The sequence below is a fragment of the Lygodium microphyllum genome, chromosome 6, assembly GCF_053477565.2.
Source record: "Lygodium microphyllum isolate KBCC chromosome 6, Lygodium_microphyllum_v1.1.10, whole genome shotgun sequence".
NCBI lineage: Eukaryota > Viridiplantae > Streptophyta > Polypodiopsida > Schizaeales > Lygodiaceae > Lygodium > Lygodium microphyllum.
This window is the reverse complement of record NC_141140.1, coordinates 17075231-17097439: the sequence shown is the minus strand read 5'-3', so window position 1 is coordinate 17097439 and position 22209 is coordinate 17075231. Positions and strand designations below refer to the sequence as shown.

General features: G+C 42.3%; 1 protein-coding gene across 1 annotated transcript; it reads right to left on the bottom strand.

The window, feature by feature from the left end:
• Positions 1-19628: 19628 nt before the first annotated feature.
• LOC148034332 (uncharacterized) lies at positions 19629-21910 on the bottom strand. The gene is made up of 3 exons (XM_087679287.1): positions 20469-21910; positions 20219-20359; positions 19629-20082 (listed from the first exon to the last, which is right to left on the bottom strand). The coding sequence occupies exons 1-3, from the start codon at positions 21744-21746 to the stop codon at positions 19813-19815; spliced, it is 1689 nt and encodes a 562-aa protein (XP_087535413.1). The 5' UTR covers positions 21747-21910; the 3' UTR covers positions 19629-19812.
• Between the last annotated feature and the right edge of the window lie 299 nt (positions 21911-22209).

The window sequence follows — 22209 nt, the reverse complement described above, 5'->3', positions numbered from 1 at the left end:
CTAGAGCTCACAGTGACTAATGCAACTCTTAGCCCTTACGGGGGACACCCACAAGCACTCATAGGGAAGTGCAAAATCCTTGCGACAATTGAAACTGAGAGCTTGCCTATCCTATTTCATGTTCCTCCAAATAGTGCTAATTAGGGAAGGAAACCCTTCTAGGAAGACCTTTTAAAAGGGCGACCAAGTGTGAGGCCGACTATGTAGCACAGAGGATACACCTGACACTACCGGGTGTGAGGATAGTCACAACCTTTAGCAAGGGTGACCTCATCGAACCTCGAGGGAAAGGCAAGGAGGGTGTTGATATAACAGTCAAGCCTGCTAATGAGAGCAAGGACTTGTTGGAAGAGTTAATACAAGCACAGGTCGAACAACGAGAACCAGTGATTGAGGCCATGCCTGAAACAAGAAGGTCAAGAGACAATGCCAAGGATGGGCTTTGGACTTACAAAAGAAGCCCAAGCCTTATAGACAAAGGCATCGATGGAGGGTCAGCACAACACCACTATGGATATCCAAAGCATTGCTATGTGCTCAAGGGTATTACGCAGGTAATCGATGGATTTGGGTGCCAAAACCCCTTGCTAAACCTCCCTTGTCTCGACAGAAGGCCAGATCGTATCAAGAGCAAAGAAGCATAGGAGGAGATCTAAACAAAAAACCAAGTCTTGAGTCAACAACAGTGGAGTGACCGATCCCCTTATGGTGAAAATCAGGAAACCAAATGGGACCAATCGGAGGATAGATCCTCAGCCTAGCTTGCTTTACAAGCAGATATAAGATGTAATTGTTGAGGATACACAAAAGCCACTAGTGCCCAAGGAGCCTTTGATTCCCCAAGAGGATAGCAGGCATCATAGGTACAACATTGCCTATGGCAAGGGTAAATGCTCAACAAAGAAAATAGCAAAATCATCTAACAGCCACGAGAAAATCTCCCAGCCAGTGCCAAAGCCACTTAAGAGTCCCAAGTCTCCTACACCCTCTTCCCCTAAACGGACACATGAAGCACAACAGTCGTCAAGTGCGGCTACTCAATCCCAATCTCTACCTACATCAGAGCTTCCAAATGTCCAAGAGACAGGACACGACACCACCCTTAGCTCTCAACCTAAGGATATGCATGTGCAATCCACCGTGGCTAGCTCAACTAATACTCAATCTGCGTAAGTGAATGCTCTAAGGCCAACAAAAGACATGACCACTTCCAATCGACCTAAGGACTTGACACCACAATCCACCAATAGTAGCAAGTCCACTGAACTAGCTGCTACTACTTCCAATTAGAGATCACAGCAGTCACAGCCCTTGGCCGTGCCAATTCCCCTTACAAAATGTGTCCTTAGTAGTTCACCTGTGGAGGAGGTGTTGCAACCAACTTCATTGACAACTCTAGCACTTCCAAAGTGCCTAAAGTCTAGGCTAGAGGAGTTAAACAGAAGGGAAGAGCTAGACTCTCCAAAAAGGGAGGTAGTTGTACCCTCACAACCTAGCGAGGCTATTCACCATGCCATGGCTATGTCCCATAAGGATACACTAGAGAAAGAGAATGATGAGGCCCAACCAAGCACATCAATGGTTGACCTAGTCCAGGGTCCTGAGTCATTGAGAGATGCACCTTCATTGACCAAGAAAAAGAGGAGAAAACAACAAAAACAACAGTAGTTACATGTGGTTGGGGACCCCAAGAACATTGACACCAAGAGCGTTAGAGAGCTGAGAAATAAAGCATCGAGTACATCCACCAATGACCCCATTGATGCCTCTCCTAATAGCGGTGAAACCTCAGACACATCCGTGTGCTCTGAAAAGTCAAAGTAGTTGTTACGGTTGCTTGCAATACTCAATCCACCAAGAATAGAACTCACATTGGCCAATCAAGAGTGGATACAACACTATCACAACAAGGTGACAAATTTATACCAGTCACATCCAAGGAGAACCATGACGCAATAACGAAGCCTCACGAGAAACATGGAAATCCCAAGAGCATAAGAAATCCTAGTGTTGACCAATCTTGTTCGTCTAGGCCTGAGCCCCTAGCTATGCTAAAGCCTAGGCAAACTCCTAGAACCTTGCATGAGATAGCAACCAAGCAAGCCCTCGTTGAACATAGAAGTGTAGCAGAATGCTTAACCGAGTTGGATGCTAAGCTCAAAGTGTTCGCACGTGTCTATGTCCTGGCAGACATGGGCGCATTCCCTAAAGAGTAGCTTGAAGAATACTTGCCATTTCCCTAATCCTGGGAAGAGTAAGAACATCTTGATGAGCACTATAACAGGCTCCTACATGAACGCATACGACTCATCTCTGACGAGGAAGCTGAAGAACTACTCTTAACTGTAACATTCAATGATATGATCTGCAAACCAAATCTCTTAGAGATAGAGCAACTAAAGCGACAATCAGAGGGACGAAGTCAATTTGAACAACGTTGGTGTAAAAAGTGCATTGTAATGGCTAAACTAGGGGCCCAGATCATGACAGTCTCAAAGGAGCGATTGGCCAAATGGCAGTCTCAATCTATGTGGCACCAACTTCCTTTCGAGTGTTGACTGCCATTCAGGGTACGGACTTAGTTGAAAATAGCCAAGAGAACTCTCTGTCACCTGATAAGGTTCTCACTGAGGAGGAGTTACATGTTGCCAATAGACTTGGACAAGGTTCCATGCTACTCAATGTTGCAAAATATCTATCAGTATTGAGTAAGCTACCACGAGTACTGGATGCGTATGCCACACTCCAATACAATCCGAAGTTTTACAATTGGATTTTATCCTCGTGAAGTGACATGGATTTGTAAATACATACATAAATAAACAATGAATTTTGTGACCCTTTATAGACAATATCAACACACACAAGCAATGATAGTCAAGTGCAGGGAGAAGAGTTGGGTTTGACAGGATAAACTCCTCAGGTCCTCCTCTCACCACACATTTAGAAGTTGTGTGACCATTCCCGCCTCCAAGGGGAGGGCATGCAACCCTCATTACCAACATAGGAAGCCTTGACCAACATCTCTTATGGTGTAGACAGGGTACCGTCCCTTTCTATACACCTTTTCTCCTTCCCGGTCTATCCTTCCGAGGATAAGCCCTGCCCCACTCCATGACAACTAGTCCACGCAACTTAGCATGAGCCAAGATGTGCTAATGGCTGGAGGCCAAATGAACATCATCATGGGGGCCATCCCTCTACAACAAACATTGCATGCCTCACCTCTCCCCTTCTCGTCATGTGCACTTGATAACCCACTGTATAATCCCTTCCATGCGAACTATTTTATCCTGCCTCAAGGCCTAATCCTCAGTTCGCATATTGTAGGTCCCCCTATGGTAGCCGACATGGAGCACCCAATGCAGCTGGCTTGCAAGGACGCTATTCACTGTCGAAAGGAGCATGCAGCACAAGCGCCCCCACCAAAACGCTACGTGCCTACTCTAAAGAGGTACGTGCCAAAAAGAGGCCCTAAACGACACCGCCCAAAACGTAGGCCAATAACACCCCAAGCCAAGAGGATGAGGGCTCAAGGGAGCACACGAGGTGTGGCAACACCAATCTTGCAGGCTCCCACTAGATGCTCAAGCACCAGGTGCTCGAAAAAGGAGAGGGCAGCTCGGGACAATAAGGAATTTGACGCATTGTAGTTGTGGCCAAGGACTACACCATTCAGGTCCCGACCGACATCTTTCCTACCCAACCTTATAGGAGCCCCTCACCAGCACAGCCTCAGTCGCCCGACCACCCAGACTCACCTCGCCTCGTAGAAATAGAGTAGCCCCACGTTATGTAAAAGGCTTATCAAATGCTACCTGGCCATGACTTTTTGTCTCTAAAGGGTTACGTACTGACATATCCCCCAATTGTACAAACTTTTCATATCTGTGTTTAATACATTTCACGTCTTTAGCAAAAGAAAAAGATAATCAAGTGCATGTGATAAGTATCTAAGTCAACACCATGGAATTCAGATAAGTGATGTCTCCTTGCATTGCACTGGTTTATTATAGTTGCGGCATATACCATGCATGTACTCTCATGAAGTGACAAGTGGATGCAGGATGATACAAGTCTTTGTGCGCAAGTGTTCAATGCCCAAGTCACCGCAAGACCATCGACCCCACAAAGAGCCGCAACCAAAGCCACACTAGCAAAAGCAAAAATCGCCCTTGCTGACCGCCCACATTGCATGGCCCAAAGCATAGTTATTGGCTATGCTCTCTTTCTGGGCCAAGCTCTACAATTGGCTCACGGCAGTTGTTACCTCAATTGTACCAACATCACGTGTCGCAAAGAGGTTTGCAATATCTCAAGTGTATCTCCCCATCTCAACAACTGCTTCTCTAACAACGAGGCTAGGGCACAATCATCACTGTAATATCCATTTCTTGAGCCTTTGAAGCTTGACATTTCCCAACCCATTGAAAGGTTGATAGCCTCAACATATTGCAATGGTTATACTCAGGCAAGTCCAAAAAAAAAAACGAGAAAAGAGAAGAGAAGAGAAAGAAAGAAAGAAAGAAAAAAAAAGCACAAGAAAAAGAAACAAAAAAGAAAACAGAAAAGGAAAAAAGAAATGAAATGAACGAAAAGATAAAAAGCACCCATGATCACAGCATAGCACCTAGGGGTCCTCAAATTAGGTACGTCCGGTGACCTTGGTCGACTGGCTCCATCCCTAGTCCCCTAGCCCTTTAACATCACCCACAATTGTTCAGGGCACATCAGGTAGGACATACCTAGGGAGTTTATCTCGCCTATGGTTAGACCTATCACCTTGATCCATTCGCACAATTCTCTCTTGCACTTTGCCTTAATACCATTGGAATCACTTGTGGTAAGTACCGCATGAATGGCCATGAAAAGTACACCGTCTTCATCAAGCAAGTCCAATAGCTCCCAACAACCAAAAGTATAGTGTCCTTGTGTTCAATTAAACTACTCGTGCAGTCACAACTCAAAGGATGTCTCATACACCTTCACATGTACTTCTTCTCAACATGGACAACTTTGCTTCATCCACACATAGTTACGAGAAACCAGCCCGTGGTCTTCTACCTACGTAATATCTAAGTATGCATGAGCACTCACATAATATCTGCACCAAAGTATATAGACAGTTTGGGTTCTCAAGTGCAGGACAATAATCTCAACTTTCTTAGAGTTCAACCTGTCTCCAAAACTAATTGAACTATGTCTTGTGCACGATAGAGAAGACTAGCACTACCCCTAGGGAGAGAACACCTATGAGAGGTTTTTAATTGCAAGCATTGAAGACTTCAACGAAAGTGTCATTCGCTCTTCATCGACATCCAACTTTGAATTCTTATCCTTTATCATCCTGCAAGCCCGCTAAGAATCGTCATGTGCAGACTTCCCAACAAACCAACACTTGTGCTAGCTATCATTGCAATCCCCAATAAAGAATAGCCCTACCACCAACTCCAACAACCCTTCCCCCAGTCACCTAGGCCACCAACATGCCCCCAAGGACCTTCCTTCACACCACCGCCAACACTCCTCCACGGCAACCATAGGCATCCTTGCCACCCACGTCTTTGGTACATGCTAAAGCTTGCTACCTACGACGGTGAGTGCCATGGGACTGGCACTCGTCTAGGAGGGGGTAATATTAACCGTCAAACGAATAAGGTGGAAATTTTGGAAAAGCTAAAGTAGAAGACAAAGGCCAAGGCAAAGTGAAACGGAAGACAAACGCGCAAAGAAAAAGCCCAAGTCAATACTTTTGTAAAAGAGCACAAGCACATCATGATTTAATTTAAGGAGCACCAGGCTCTCACCTGTGCAATTTGTAAAGGTAGATGGGTGGCAAGAAGGAAGCTAGGAAGATAGAAGGACAATGGGAAAAAGGGCCTAGGCCATGTAAAAAAAGGGGATAAGGGGATGGCCGCCCAAAAGGGATTCAGGGTTTTGTATATAAAGTTGAAAATTTAATGAGAAGCTCATTCTTGTGTGTGGCCAAAAGTGGCTCTCCTCTTCTTCTTCTTCTTCTTCTTCTTCTTGCTTGCTTAAGCTTGTGCTTGAGAAAGGGAGTGTGAGAGTGTGAGGGAGTGAGTGTGTGAGGGTGAGGGACTAGGGAGGAGAAGCTCTCCATCTTCTCTTCTCTTCTCTTGCTCGTGGTGATGGAGCTTGGAGCGTGGAGCTTGAGGATGGAGCTTGCTAGAGACTTGCACTCGGATCGTGGAGCTACCAGAGTGCGCAGGAGAGGAGGTAACTCAATCGGCATGGAGGTAAGCTCACTACACCCATAGATATGGATGGCATGTCCGCTATGTGAGAGGTAGCCATTAGTGCTTGGCTTGGAATGCTTGAAACAATAAGCGGTCCGTGGGTCTTGGCGGTTGAGTGAAAGTTCCCATAATATCTCTATCTTGGACTTGTGGCAGTCAGCAATGGTGCTAAGGAAATATTTTCCTTTATACAACTGAGCCAAAAATTTCCTCTATCTCTCTACTTAGAAGCAAGCTAGGTATCTTTGTTGCACCATGCATAGGGAGGTGAAGCTTCTGCTACACATACTAAGGGGTTGAGTTCGCAGTGATAGCCATTGATGTGGACATGGGGGCCTTCATGCAACTATATCAAAATATACTTTGCATTAGGGTGTACTAGGGTTGTCTCCCATGGGTGGGCAAGGAAGGCATCGAGGAAGAAGCTATGCATCCACAAGCAGACAACATCCTTACACTCTTGAGTGAGAGGGAAAACCCTATCAAGGTGAAGGATGGATGAGAGCACGGCCATTACTAGTGAGAGGTGAGTAATGCTAGGTGTATTGAGAGCATAAAGTAAGGAAAATAGAAATAACAATGAAGATAAATTAAGGCAATGAAAATCTTACTTTTAACGGGGTTAGATGTATAGTGGGTGGGGGGTTTGAATGTGACCAACACATATTTGTCACATCAGCATATAGGTCCATAAGGAATAATGAGTATTGTGCCATTTTTGATATATAATACCATTTCCTCTAATAAGAGCCAAGTAATGGTATAATGAGGGATACTTAATAAGGACCACATCACTATAACTTGTGATATCAAAATCACTTTCAATACGGATTCAGATGATCTATGGGGATTCAAAACCAAGTAGGGAGCTCTTAGAGGTGCATGGAAAATGTAGTGATAGTAGGTCAGCAAGGCACTCTGTAGTAAGTAGGAAGGGGCACACCAATTGTCCACATAGTAGTACCATAATTGGAATCTGTTGATGGGTTGAGTGAGAATATTTTCTTGTAAATCAGTAAGATAGAAAGAATTAGTGATGGCTATATAGAAGATCCAAAACAAGCCACTCCACCTTATCTTCAACTTTCTTGGAAGCTTGCCCATCCTAGTACAGAAGACCAAGATTGCTTGTTTGTGCTTCAAGCACCGCTTCTTGGAGAGGCAATCCACTCGATGCTTTATTCTAGACTAGAGATAGGAACTTCAAATCTTGTCCTCATCTAACTCTGCTAAATTGTCTAGTTAGAATGGGAGGGATTCTTGAGGAACAACGCAATCTTCGACAACAATCCGAAGGCTAGGGACTAAAAATTCCATAGGCATAATTGCCTCGATGGTGAATTCAAGTTTTGGAGTGAGGCCTATTGCCACTTTAAAGGAAGTGCCGCAAGGAGCTTGGTATCCCAATCTTTCTTGTGAGGCTCAAGTAGCTTTGTTAGTATTTTTCATAGGGTCTTGTTGGTGGACCTAGCCAAGTTGTTGGCTTGTTGATAACATGGAGAAGATTTATTGTGAATTACCATGAAGGTGAAAGTCATATGCTTGATAAAATTTTTTACAAAATAACTTTCTCAATCATTGACCAATCCAATCAAACAACCATAATGGGTGAAGATAACTTTGAAGAGGCACTTTTCTACTTCATGTGCGGAATTATTGCAGAGTACCCATGCTTTGATCCATTTGGTGTAGTAGTCTCCATGTACTTCAAGAAAAATCTGTAGACATCTACATGTATAGTATGCAAACATAGTCCAACTTATTGGATTTTATAGATCATAACATATGCTATAAAGTTGCATCCAACAATATCATAGTGAGCTTCTTCCATGACCACATCCTTATCCTTAGGGAGAACAACATATTGCAGCACTTTGGACAATATTCTATGATAGAGCTACCTAGGACAGATTTAAAATGTTGACTTTGGAGAGCTACTTGTTTGCATAGGTCCATCAGAATGTGATCAAGGACTTTTCTTGAGTCTAGGAAGACCAAGGATTCCTCATACTACATCCAGGGAGGATTGAGTGGTCGAGTTCCAAATTGTCCACTATTGCATGAAACAATTGGACATCTAAAAAGTCATCATCTAATCCAATTGGGGATTCTCTGGAATCAAGCCAAGACAAGAAGTCAATAATCACATGCTCGACTCCAAGTCTATGTACAACCTTTTAAAAAATTTCTTGGAGTAATAGAATCTATCAAGCTAATCATCCTGTGATATCATATTGTTTGATCAAATAGACCAAAGCAAAGTGATCTATGTGAAAGACAAAAGAATGGCTAAGTAGGTAGTGGTGAAATTTCTTTATATAATAGATCATTCCAAGGCATTCCCTTTTTGTCTCATAGAATAGTTTTTCTCAACCGTGGAGAGCCATGTGCTCGCATAGAAATTTGGTCAAAACCGATTATTGTCATTCTCATGCATAAGCACACTACCTTTTTCTATATCTAAGGCATCTACCAAGACATGAAAATGCTTTTTCCAATCTCATAGAATCAAGATTGGGGCCTTGGATAGTAGTAATTGGAGATGTGTGAATGCAAGCTTTACCACCTCTGTTCAGGTGAAAGCTACTTTGGTGGTTGAGCTAGTTGAATGAGAGGGATGACTATGAGGGCTAGGAGGCATATATGTCATCTATGCCAATGGACTTGCCCTAAGACACCATCGTAGTTGGAGAATTGAGAATGGGGTCCTATATGATGGTAGCTACCTTGTTGGGATCCATGGCAATGCCATCATTGGCAATAATGTGACCTAGTAGGATATCACCTTTAACTACAGAGACACATTTCATGGGGTTCAAACTTAGAGAATAACTTCCTAGCATCTGGTGAAATAGAGCCAAAGATGATGCAAGTGAAGTAGAAGTATGCAGAAGACATTGAAGTCATCTAAGAATACCCACATGAAGTCTATTAGGCAAGGCCTAAATATTTCCAGCATATGTTGCTAAAAAGAAGTTGGGGTATTCTTCAATGCAAACCACATTATTATACATACAAACACATCCTAGACCATGATAAAAGTAGTTTTAGCATGATCTTTTGGATCAAATGTTACTTGATTGTAACCATTGAATCCATCCAAGAATGAGTAGATCTCATGACCAACAATGTCATCAAGAATGTTGTAGAGGTGAGGAATGGAAACCGGATCTGGTATGGTCGCAAAAATTAGCTTGTTGTAATCTATTGAGATTTTGAGCTTCTTATTTTTCTTAGAAACAATGAAAACTAGCAAGATCCACCCTCTCCGATCTACTAAAGAAATGAAGCCAACTCGGAGGAGTTGGTCCATATACTAGATTTGCTATATGGAGATTCATTCGATATGTTTGCATGTAGAGTGGCAGAACATCTGGTTTGAGGAGAATTTGGTGCTCGTAAAATTGAGAATCCATTCCCTTCATCTCAAAATAATCCTAGGCAAAAATATCTTTGAATTCTATTAGGAGGGTAACTAATTTTTCATGGAAGTTAGGTTACAGGTGAGCACTAATCTCTAACAACTTTATTTCTTTCGGACCAAGGTAGACTTAGTGAGAGCATCATCCTTAACTCTTGTGACTCTTTGCATTTGAGCTTCAAATTGTGTCTCTTGTTTGAGCACATCCGATTTTGGAATTTTGAATATCTGGATCATCAACATTCTAGTTTCAGGTTGATTTTGGCTCTTAGACAAGGTTGAGTAGGGAGTGCAAATCCAAGTTACTATTGAATTATTTGTAGCACATCCACTAGACAAAATGGTTCCAAGTGGGCATTAGCTACCAAGAATGTAGCTTCCTCATCATCGTCCAAGTCAACGAGCATCTTGACTGTCTCTACAACTACTAATCAACAGGTTATTAATAAAGGTGAAATTTTGTCTAAGAATATTCAAAATTTAGTGTGACCTCAATGAATGGTTAATCGGTCACAATCTCAATTGTGATTGAGTCGTGCTTGCCACAACTAGGGATCTTCGAGGAATAGGTGGTAATCTTTACCTGCATGCTCCATGTTGAGTACTACCTAGGAAATCACAAATAGCACATTGCAAACCTCCATGAGAACTGATCAGGTAATGCTAAGTGGCCACACTATTTGTTGGTTAGCCATTCAAACCAAGAATGAGGCTAGCTCCCAGTTCATTAGCCCAAAATCTTTGCAAGTGGCCATAGTCGATGATGTTGACTACAGACTATCCGACAAAATATTATTTATCATATGATCTTGAAGTTGAAGAGAGATGAATGAAATGGTAGGGTCAAACAATGGTCCTAATGGGACTGCCTCCTATTATACCTTTCAAAACTTCTTCTTCTAGTGTGGATGTAGCTAGTGTTGCAACATGAGGCTTTAGTAGAACATGTCAATTTGGTTGGATCATTTTCATCTTGTGGTCCTTGAATGTTGGGACCAAATTCAGTAGTGTCAATAATCCCAATGTGGGGCTGATCATGGTGTGTACAAAATGATTGATACATTATCACGGAGGATTGTAATAGACAAGTAACTCCATGGCTACAAAGAGAAGGCAAACAATATGCACACTCAACAAATGTTCTCTTCTTATTTTTCATTGCATACAATGGCAATATTTTTATAGAAGAGATAAGGCCTCATTTATCTACCCTCACACTTTCCATGTGTGTCCCCATGTGACACCATACAACCCACACTTTACATGTGTGCCCTATGTGGCACACTCTACTCCACATCTCTCATCCATATTCATGCACCACACAATCTTAAGCACATAAGAGTGCTTTCACATATACACACTCGCAAACACGGAAGCTTACAATGCCAACACCCCCTCTTAAGTGAGGTGTTTAATTTTACCTTGTCACCCATCCAATGTAGCATTGCATGACTGCAATCGCTACTTCTTAACACTCCCCCTCAATGCTATATTGGAATGTTTATATGACTAGACACATCTAGTCCACCATATGCATGTTTTATGTGCATGTACAATGTTCGTTTGACACCACTTGCTCGAGTGAACCTACCCCATCCTTTTTGAACAATCCTAGATGTTCGGGAAAGGTATGACAAACCTCAAGGTGCAACAGTCATGTGCACACACCATGCACTCGCAATTTTTTTTTTGAGATCTCAATCTCAGGCAGAGAACCCCGCACAAGCCAATTCTTGTGCAACCTTGTCTCAAATAGGCTCTTTTGAGGCACACATGCATGTAGATACATTCATTCTGAGCCTCTAGGTGGGTTCGGGTAGAGTACCCTCAGACCATGGATGAAGTACAATTTTTCATTTTCAACTCTCAAGTTCAGCTATCATTATCCACAATACAAATGTGAATGTTTTTTTTTTCACATTGTTTCACACAAACATATTTAGAATGTATAACTTAACTTTTTCTTCGGTGTATGAATGGGGCTTTACACATGCCAAAAACCCAGAAAAGATAAGGTTGCCACATGGCAACTCCTTCGCCCCATCGTCACTGACAAGCTTTTTTGTTCAACTCTTCATTTCTACACTCTCTCTCTCTCTCTCTCTCTCTCTCTCTCTCTCTCTCTGTGCCTTGCTTAGAGTGTTTCAATAATGCACTTATTTCTATCAATTATATATTCTCGGAATCGAAAGCTTCTCTGGCACCAACTCAATGACCAAGGATGCCATGATCGAGCTTATGTACAGTGCGTCCAGGATTGTGAGGTAGATTGCCTATGAAAAATGCAAAAGAGGAGAAGAGAAGCGGCGAAACTCTACGTCCGATGGGGGCTCCGAAGCAAAAGTGGACACCAAAGCACGAGGCTGCCAGCTTGCGAGCAGGCGTGGAGAAGAATGGCCCCGGGAAACGGCGCACCATCCAAAAAGACCCTGAATTTTCTCTACCATAGACTTTGAATCCTCTTCTACTTCTTCTTCTTGACACCTGTAGTAGTCTCCATTTTCTTGCTAGGAGGGTTGTTTGTAGCAGCGTTCCTACCCGTTCTATAAAGGCTGTGCAGCTGCTTGGATTCTTGAGTTAATCACTCAACTGCAATCAATTTCTTGACCTTTGCAGCCCTATTTGCTGCAAGGTCTTTTGAACAGTCTTCGATTCGTTTTTACCCTTCTGAACAGTGTTGTATGTTGTTTTCTTGGAACTTTGTGCAGTCTGCATGCAGACATCATCATGAATACCTGCATTGTCATCCCAGTCATTCCAACCACCTGCTTTGGTATGTATGATCTTTTCAACATGCATCTTCAAGGATGCTTTTACCATGCTTCTCTATTTGATAAGCCTCCAAGGTGCCAACCATGTGAAAGCCTTCCTTGCTTCCACTCTGAATTCTCTTCCTTGAGCATACACATGAGACATGCCTCACCCGACATGCTCCATCTTGGATTTTATCCAACCAAACACCACTTGCCATTCCAATGACAGCAAGCATATGCACCTTTACATGCTCCTTGCTCAATAGCAGGAGCCAATAGGACAACAATGTCCACAAAGAGAAACCCTTCTGTTCTTTGAGCATTATTCCATGCTCAACAACAATAATCAAGAGGCAAAATGACCAAATACATTTGACTTCTATTAGTAGCTTCTTTTTTGACAATGGCTCCATGGCTTGTGTGAAAAAATCCATTTTTAGCCTCCATAATACACAGCTCCTTCATTTGATGTTGATGGCCTCTTTGTAATCCTAAAAATTTTCAGCTCCCTCATTTGCAATCATAATAGTAATGAGTGTGCAAGATTTTTAAGGAAATAATGGCTAAAACATACTAAGGGCATACGATGATATAGGCTACATACATTTAAAAAATCACCATGATCAAGAGCCCTAACCACAGCTCTGATACCATGTCAATAATCCCAATGTGGGGTTGATCATGGTGTGTAAAAAATGATTGATACATTATCATGGAGGATTGTAATAGACAAGGAACTCCATGGCTACAAAGAGAAGGCAAACAATATGCACCCTCAACAAATGTTCTCTTCTTATTTTTCATTGCATACAATGGCTATATTTTTATAGAAGAGATAAGGCCTCATTTATGTACCCTCACTTTCCATGTGTGTCCCCATGTGACACCATACAACCCACACTTTACATGTGTGCCCTATGTGGCACACTTTACTCCACATCTCTCATCCATATTCATGCACCACACAATCTTAAGCACATTAGAGTGCTTTCACATATACACACTCGCAAACACCGAAGCTTACAATGCCAACAAGTAGGTCTCTTTGGAAAATGGTAATGGAAACTAGATCTCATGAAGTTTGGGTATCTAGTTTGGTTGAAACTACCTGTGTAGGAGGACAAAGCCTTGGTTTGGGTAGTAAGCTAATTCCCTTCTACCCTCATGAGTTGTCTAGCGCTAGGAATCAGCTGTGGATTCTACAACATCACCGGTACTCCACTAGTTACTTTTAGTCTTGAAGATATTGGTTTTGGGCCCATAATCGGTAGTCGTCTTTGCTATGGTGCTGATATTCTTATGGTCCCTTTTGCGTCTACATGTCTTGAATCTGCTATTGGAAATATCTACTAATATCTCACTACTATTGATTCTTTTGCCATCCACACAACCACTTGGTGATAGACTTTCTCCTGTTTAGCCTAGGAAACTCCCATGGGCTTGCCCTCTTTGCCTTTTAGTGACTTGCTTGATTGGGTAACCACATTGACCTCCGACTTAGGGAGCTCTTTGATTTTCACCTTATTGGTAAATGGTGATGGAGTCTAGTCTTGACTCTTATCACTTTTGAGCATCATACTACTTGGCTTCAAGACATTCAAATCTCCAATGGTCTTCCTACATACAAAAGAAACGTTATTTATTTGGTGATGATAATATCCTCCGTTACCTCCTCGATGTCTTTCTCATCCTTTGCAGCCTATATCGGGAAACAAATAATCTTTTTGTATTTATGACACTCTCAAGGCCACAGCAGTAGATGGTCACGGGTGATTTCAACTAGCCAACTATGCTCTTCATGTGCCTTACCAAGTCCCAAAATTTCCCATCTAACTCTAGGCATTATATTGGAAAACTTTAGTATAATGGGTAGCCATATGGCAAATGCTACACTACCATTGATTCAAATTGCATTCAATAACTAGGTAACCTAGATTACTACACTTAGTAAACCAAAGGGTTTGATGGCATGTTTTCAAGTGTCTCTAAGGGTTTTCGAGCCTTCTCCTTCCTCTTAGACTTCGTTGGTTTCCAACATTCCTCTTCCTTAAAGTCCTCCTCCTCACTGCTACTTTCATCCTCTAGGTCAGAATTTGTATCAAAGTCATTGCATTTTATATGACGGGATTTGTCAGTGGTGGGTTTGACCAATTATCTCATTTTTTTGACTTCTTCTTGGTTAGAAACATCTCAAATGTAGAGATTACATTGATAGAAATAACCCAGGTTGCTAACAAATAGGTCTTTTGTAGCTAAGGTTTTTTGGATTTTCCTATTCAGGCCTTGTACATGTAGAGGATGCAACATTTTGCCACTACGTTGGGCATTCTAAGACATGCATCCTCTTAAGACTTTAAACCAAGATGTATAGCTCCAATTGTGGCACTATCTTATTTTAGCCTACAAATTCTTTCTAATTTTTGTGATCTAGCTAGAACCGGGAGTGAAATGTTGTCCGAGAATTATTAAACATTACCCAATTGTTTTCTAGTATGAGCTAAACCACCAACTCTTTCCACATCAATGACTTGAATATGACCACCTTATGGGTGGAATCTACTTGGGCAAGAAATTAACAGTATATAAGTCTTAGAATTTCATTAGACAAGGCATCTAAGTCCTTGTCTAATGATCCATCAAAATTCAAAAACAAAACTTCTGCCTAGGCGACCATCCAAGTATTAATTAGGATACCACAACACAGAATTGGTAAGACTACTACTAGTTGAGCTAATGCAACTTTTTTATCTGCTTGCTTTACTAGCATAATAGGAGGGATTAGTGGACCAAGGTACATATCTTGAGATTTGGAGACATAGTGCAAGCACTATTTATTGGGCTACCAAGCGGATTGTTTCACTCAGAAATTTTCATCGCTAAGGAATGAAGTTTCCTCAAGAGATAGAACTCCATGCTACTGCTCATTCCCAAACCACCATGAGTGCATAGATTGGACAACCTCTAGTAGACCTACAAATGCATGTGCGTGCAGACCTATGCATGTGGAAAAGATTAGCATGGTCTGCATGTGTAATTGGATCCAAGTTTTGCTTGTGGCCACTAGGTGCAAACTAGTTGCACCAACTCTATGGAATGACAAAGTCTTATCATATTCAAATTTGAGAGAGGGATGTGCTACCATCATTGTCTTAAAAATGGAGAGTATTGACAGAGTTAACTACCTTTTGCACTAGTCAGAAAAATAAGTCATCAAGAAAAAGAAATGCTCATATATTATTTCAAGATTGTACAAGGACTAATAACAAACATCAAAACATAGAGTACATCTCAAAAGGTAATTACTTGAAGAATGCATGACAATGGATTGAACTAACTTGGCTAACCTTGCAACGTACATTGTGTTGAAGTGTTATATGGTGATTATCATGGTCCAGGAAAGTTTAACATCCAAATAGTGAGTCAAAGGAGGAAGTAAAGAGAAAGAAGGAAGGGTGAGGAGTTAAGAGGAGAGGGACAAGCAAGAGGTAGTGAAGGAAGAGTCCAAAAGAGAGAAGTGGAACACATTACTTCTTTCCTAATCCTTTTATAGCTTGTGGTGTGTGTGTTGTCATGAAGTCCTTTTGCCATAATCCATGGCTAATCTGTAACCTTGTATTACTATGGTAATGCCATCAAAATTTATGACCTCTTTTAGCTGCCATTCTATAAATGCTATTTTAAGTCACCAATTAGGCCATCATGTGCCTGCTAACTCTCTCAACTAGAGAATAGTTTCTTCTATCCATATGTAATAAGTCTAGATGTAGATGCATTTTGTAAGGATATTAGGATCCAATTGGATGGAAATAGATTCTTTAAGGGGAATATGATATATGTGTTTCAAACACTTGTAACCTATATAGAATAATAAGAAGCCATGGAGAAGTTAGAAATAAAATTTCCTGATTCAATATTAGTGAATTGGATCAATTGAATTAGTTGAACAACATATCTAAATATCTCAAAATTTATGACAAGAAAATGCAACTAGATGTTGTTTCACAAGATCAGATAATTGTGTATTTTTAATAGATGATGGTGAGTGAAATTAGGATGCATGTTTGATACATATGGCAGAAACATAGTACAACATTGGGAAACTTCAGGAAAAATCCAAAGAAAGAGTATTTTATGAAGGATCTAAAACAAGATGATGATCTAGAGTAAGTTACTACAAGGTCTTAGAAATCAATGTTAGTGGAATTATTACAAGAAATGCAAGAGTTATCTTTGTTGATTACATAACTTAAAGAAGATGCTTTACATCAAGATTCAGTAATGATTATGAAGGATGAACTTTGGATTTGTGAATTGTTTCTTTGGATGGTGTTCAATATATTCAAGATGTAGATGATTTGTCTAATGTATTTTTGAATGATACACATATATTATCTATAGCTACTTCAATTGAGGATGTAGATGAAACATTGACTAAGGGTACTAATGATGCAAAGACATTGATTAATGATGTAGATGTGTTGGTTGAAGATGCTATTCAATCTAATATATGGCAGGAATGCTTAAGATAGAGTCAACACTTATGACTATTTTAGTGGAGAGGTGCATAAATGCTTGAAAGAATATGGATATTGTGGTACAAATGTAAAGGTTTGTTGGTACTTAGGATAGAAAGAGGAGGATGAACTATGCACCTATTAGATGTGGTCCTAGAAGATTTTGTGTCCCACAAAGATGCTTTTGAGGGTGATCTCTTAGTATAAAATTGCGAGATATATGCTATCTATGGATGTATAATCACGATTTCAAAGAAAGAGGGGATGAAACTACTACACTACTATTTTTGCCGATGTTAAAGGACAATGAGAACCATATGCTAGATAAAGGGACAATATGCTTTTTGTCCATTGAAAATGGAGATTTTAAACATGATTTTGACCTTTTTTAGAAAATATAAGAAGAGTATGTGTAGCCTAGTAGTTACAATTTTTTTGCCATGATCAAAGTTTGTAAAAGGTTGATGTCAGAGGAAAGAGGCTCGTACATACATGCAAGAGATTGTCAAGGAGGGTTTTGAAGAAGATATGTTGGGATGGTAGTATTTTGATGGTCATGCGCATCAATCAAATGTGGTGTTCTTGGACATATTTGATAAGCTTAAGCTTTGCCTACAAGATGTTTTCTCATGGACTACATTAATTGGAGAATATACTAACCAAGGGCTTGTTGATGAAGTGCAAGGAAGGGCCAATGATTGCATAAGGAAATTTTCGATGTGGGACTTGATATAGATCAATTTTTGGCCATTGGTCTAGTGGATACATATGCTAAATGTGGATTACTTTGCTGAAGCTCAAGCTATTTTTGATTGTTTGGTAGTGAGAGACATTATCACATGAACTGCACACTCTCATAACAGGCTATGTTGAATATGGCCTTGGTGAGCAAGCACTATCTTATTTTCAAGAGATGCAACATGAGGGTGTGTACATAGATACAATCACACTTGTATGTAGTGTACAATCTTGTGGCATTGTGGGAGCCATGGATTGTGGTAGAGAAATACATGCTAAGGTCATAAAAAATGGTTGTGAAGAGAATCTTGTTGCTAGAAATGCTTTAATTGACATGTATGCAAAGTGTGATTCACTTACAGAATAAAATGGGATGTGAAATCTATTGCCAACTCATGATGTATTTAGGTGCAATATATTAGTCTTTGCTTATGCATACTAGGGACAAAGTGAACATGTGTTTCATTTGTTTCATAGAATGACCACAAAAGGTATTTAGCTTGACAGCCTTTTGCTCTTGAGTCTCCTTAATGTATGCAATTATACATGCTTGATTAAAGAAGGTTAAAAAACGAGCAACATGCATGATCCTTGGGGTTTTAGAAAAGAACAAGAGATTGTATTTGTGTGTGCAATCTCAAATCCTTATCACATTCCTCATTATTTGAGAGGGCATCTACTTCATCATCATTGATTTTTTTATCATAGTCTCTAGCCCCTATTGTATCAATGGCCTCATCAACCTGAGCAATGCAATTATCAACTATTGTCATGTAATTGCTATTGATTGTTGGCCTAGTGTCATGATCTCAAACTCATCTGGGCAAGCAGATTGCAGCAAAGGAAGCTACAGTGGCTAGAAGTTGTCAAACCCTTCACTAAGTAATCTACTCAAGTTGAGGGAATTGGAGATATCTCTTGGATCATATCCTTGGCAATTTCCATTATCATACACAACTTTCCCATTCAAATCCTTTGCAAAAGATATAGCCCTTTGTCGACTAGCCATGACTCACCATCAAAGGTCCCAGTATACTCCTAGATGCATGATGATAATAAAGATGTAGAACAAAGATGCCACAAGAAGCACTACAAATGTGTTGCACCATGTGAGAGGGTAATGCTTTCTTGCAACATGTTGAGAGGTGGTGTGAATTGCAATAAGTACAGCAATTGAGCGACCTACAAGGGTATGTGGAGCTTAGTATCTGTTGGTAACATGGATGTATCTTTCAAGGAAGTAATGAATGACAAGTTTTTGATCAAGTATTTAGTGAGTAGCACAAGACTAGGTCTAAATGAGTCTATTGTGAACTGTTTTAGGTGAACATTCGTTTTGAAGGGTAGCCAAGACACGTAAATAGTCTAGCCCTTCTTGGGTGAACATGGTGAACATGTTGTGGTAAATGTAAGTAACCACACCGTGATACTATTGCATATATCTCCTCATAGTAAAATCTTTGGCATCAATTATCTAAGCATGCACTAGTAATCAACAGTAGTGGGTGTTGGAGTACTTTATGGTTTGTGTCCATCTCTCTTAGCACTAGTAATCAACAGTAGTGGGTGTTGGAGTGCTTTATGGTTTGTGTTCACCTCTTTTAACATGTGTACTATCGGCATAAATCGTATTTAACAAGTTGCATTATGTTTAATAAGTTTTGTCGCCTCGAACTAAGGATGTTCTAACCTAGATATTATGCTAATTCGTCCACTATATCTATTTGCGTCTACATATGGTTGTGGCATTAACAAACGTGCATGTTGTTTGAGAGGTTAGAGTTATGTAAGCTGATAACAATATGTTGCTATGTATTGCTCATGAAATCTCCCCTCCCCCCATATGTGTGTGCGTGTGGCGCATGCGCACCATAAATCTATGCATGCGTTTTGTATGATTGGATCTTATTGTGCTTGGTAAAGAGCCCGATTTAGAAGAGTAATGGGCAAACCGAAACCAAAATGCATTAGTTGTCGTCCGCACTCCGCACTACAATACGACGTTATTCGACATCCCAGGTGGCCTAATGACCACACTACTAGGCTTTCCAAACACTACACTAGTAGCATTGGGGTGATTATTACGCAAACAGTGCTGTTTATACGGTAAGGTCGAGCGCGCGCGCTCGCTACTTCTGGGTGCCTTGAGTCGATGACTGTGGAGGAATTTGCAAGCCAAGCTGCTGACAAAAGGTGTTGCATACGTGGCTTTTGTAGAAGAGCTCGAATCCTTTCTCCCCGAGGTTAGTGCGTTTGAAGCGGAGGAGGTTTGTTGAATGAATAACCGGGTCACACAAGAGAAACGCGATTTCCTTCGCCGGGCCGGTGGTCTCTATTGCCTGAATGTCGGTCACCATGACCAGTCCATTGGAGCGCTCGTGAGTCCAATGGGAGAAAGCCTGGAACACACCCCGAACCAGTTATAGTTAGGTTAGAATTAGGTCGTAACGAGAAACACGAAGGAAATTAAGCAAGGCATGGCTTAAGGGAATTAAGCAAAGCACGGTGGAAGCAGGGGTGTACTACTTTGCACACCTGGACAGTGTCTGTGTAAGTCTGCTCGTTGCTGTATCCAGCGTTGGTATTGAAGTTTGTCCATCGGCCGGTAAGGACCTTCTCCATGTTATAGTAAAGGTTGGGAAGCAAGCGCAAGGTGCTAACTTTTGCAAAGACGAGCTAGTAGATTACACGGAGAAACAAGCTGCTATTAGTGTGGGATCAAGGGCCTTAAAGAGTCCCACAAAGGGAATACATAATATAAGGAAAGGACGAGATCCATGGTTACCTCCTTCGCCATGCAACCGCGTATGCGCCCCGTCTCGTCGTTGAAGGCTTCTGCAAGGTGAGAGGCGACGGCTTCGGCCTCCATCTGCTCAAAGTACCTCTCCTTAGCATGCACTGCTTCGACATCGATCTTATAGGTCGCATTGCCCGGCGCCGTGCTGGGCGCTGGATCCTTGAACCTCTTGACTACCACGACCTTGGTGTCCAACTGCTGCTTCAAGAACATGTGGGCATAGAACGACCAGCGGGTGACCCCGGCATCACTGAAAGGACAGGGTGCCACTCGCACGGAGGCAGTCACAAGCTTGGCTCGGAGATGTAGACTCCGGTTTGCCTTGATGAGCCGCAGCATGTCGTCCAGGTCATCGTACCTCTTGTATCTGTACACTTGGGCATCCTTAGGAGGCATGATGCAGGTCCAGTCGGCCGGTACGCTGGAATCGACGGGGAGCGGTTTGAAAGTGACTCCGGGGGGGACCTTGGACGCTGCGACCAAGCTCCGTGCGATGGTAGCCTTGCAGGTGGCCACAATTTTGGCGGCGATGGCCACGTTCAAGTCGATCTGCACTCCTGACGTGCCGCCGCCATGGCTACTGGGTTCCTGCGGGGGCAGCGCGTCCTCTCCGATCACCCAGCAGGCGTGAGCCGCGGCCTTGCGGAACTCTTCCAGCATCTTGCGAGTGGTGTCGTTAAGGTGAAGGAAGTTGTAGGTGGAGATGTGGCATTGGTCCCGGAGCTTACACAAGATGTGCTCGATGGAGCGACCGTCGCGATCACCTTGGGGGTAGTTGTCCCCGACCTCGGGGCCGTGGAAGCGGTTCCCATGGCAGGGCGCATCGCCGATGTGGTACACGACCCGGTTGGTCGACTTCCACTTGAGGTGCGTGCACAGCGTTTCCAAGCCGCTGAACACGTCCTCCGCTTGGTCCGCCCCACCCTCCGCCTTCATCGCTGCCACTGCCGTCGCGAACTGGCTGTTCATGCCACGGAAGTTAACGGTGAAGTCGCAGCACGCCCCGGTGCGCTGCGCGTCGTCGTAATCCCGGTAGAAGGCGCAGGCCACCCGCAGCATGGCGTCCGGGAAGGAGTCCGCCACGTCGCTGGCTATCTCCACGATCTTCTCCTTCACAGCTTCCATGTAGGGCCCCATGCTCCCCGTCGCGTCGAATAGGAAGGCCAGGTCCAGCTGCTGAGCTGCTCGCACCTGCTTGCTGATCTCCCATCTCCGAGCCTCCACCTGCTCCTCCAAGGTCCCCTCCTCTATATCCAAAGCAGGCATGATGGATGACGACGATGCAGATGATAATTACGAGCGATGCTAGGCCGGCCTTTAAACATGCGAATATCAGAAACCGAGTCGCAGAGAAGGAGAGATGCACATAACACATATATAAGGAGAGAAGGAGAGGGAGAGGGAGACTGCCTGGGAAAGAGCGAGAGAGGAATTATGAATACGGTATACCGACACGATATGGACGTAAACCACACGTAGAGTTAGAATAGGTCGCTGACTTTCCGAGTTCATGGGTTGGAAGGAACGTGTTCCTTGTGCGTCGGCTTGCATATATTCATTTCCTAGTCCTCCGTACGCGTAGAGTAATATGTATTCTTAACACTCGAACAATTGCTCCGTCACGACTCGCGACTCCTATTGGTCTCGGATCTCTAGGCTGGTCTTGTTTCTTCGACAAGGACCGTGTTTATTGTTTATCGAGAGGCACGTCGAAAGTGAGTGACGAAGA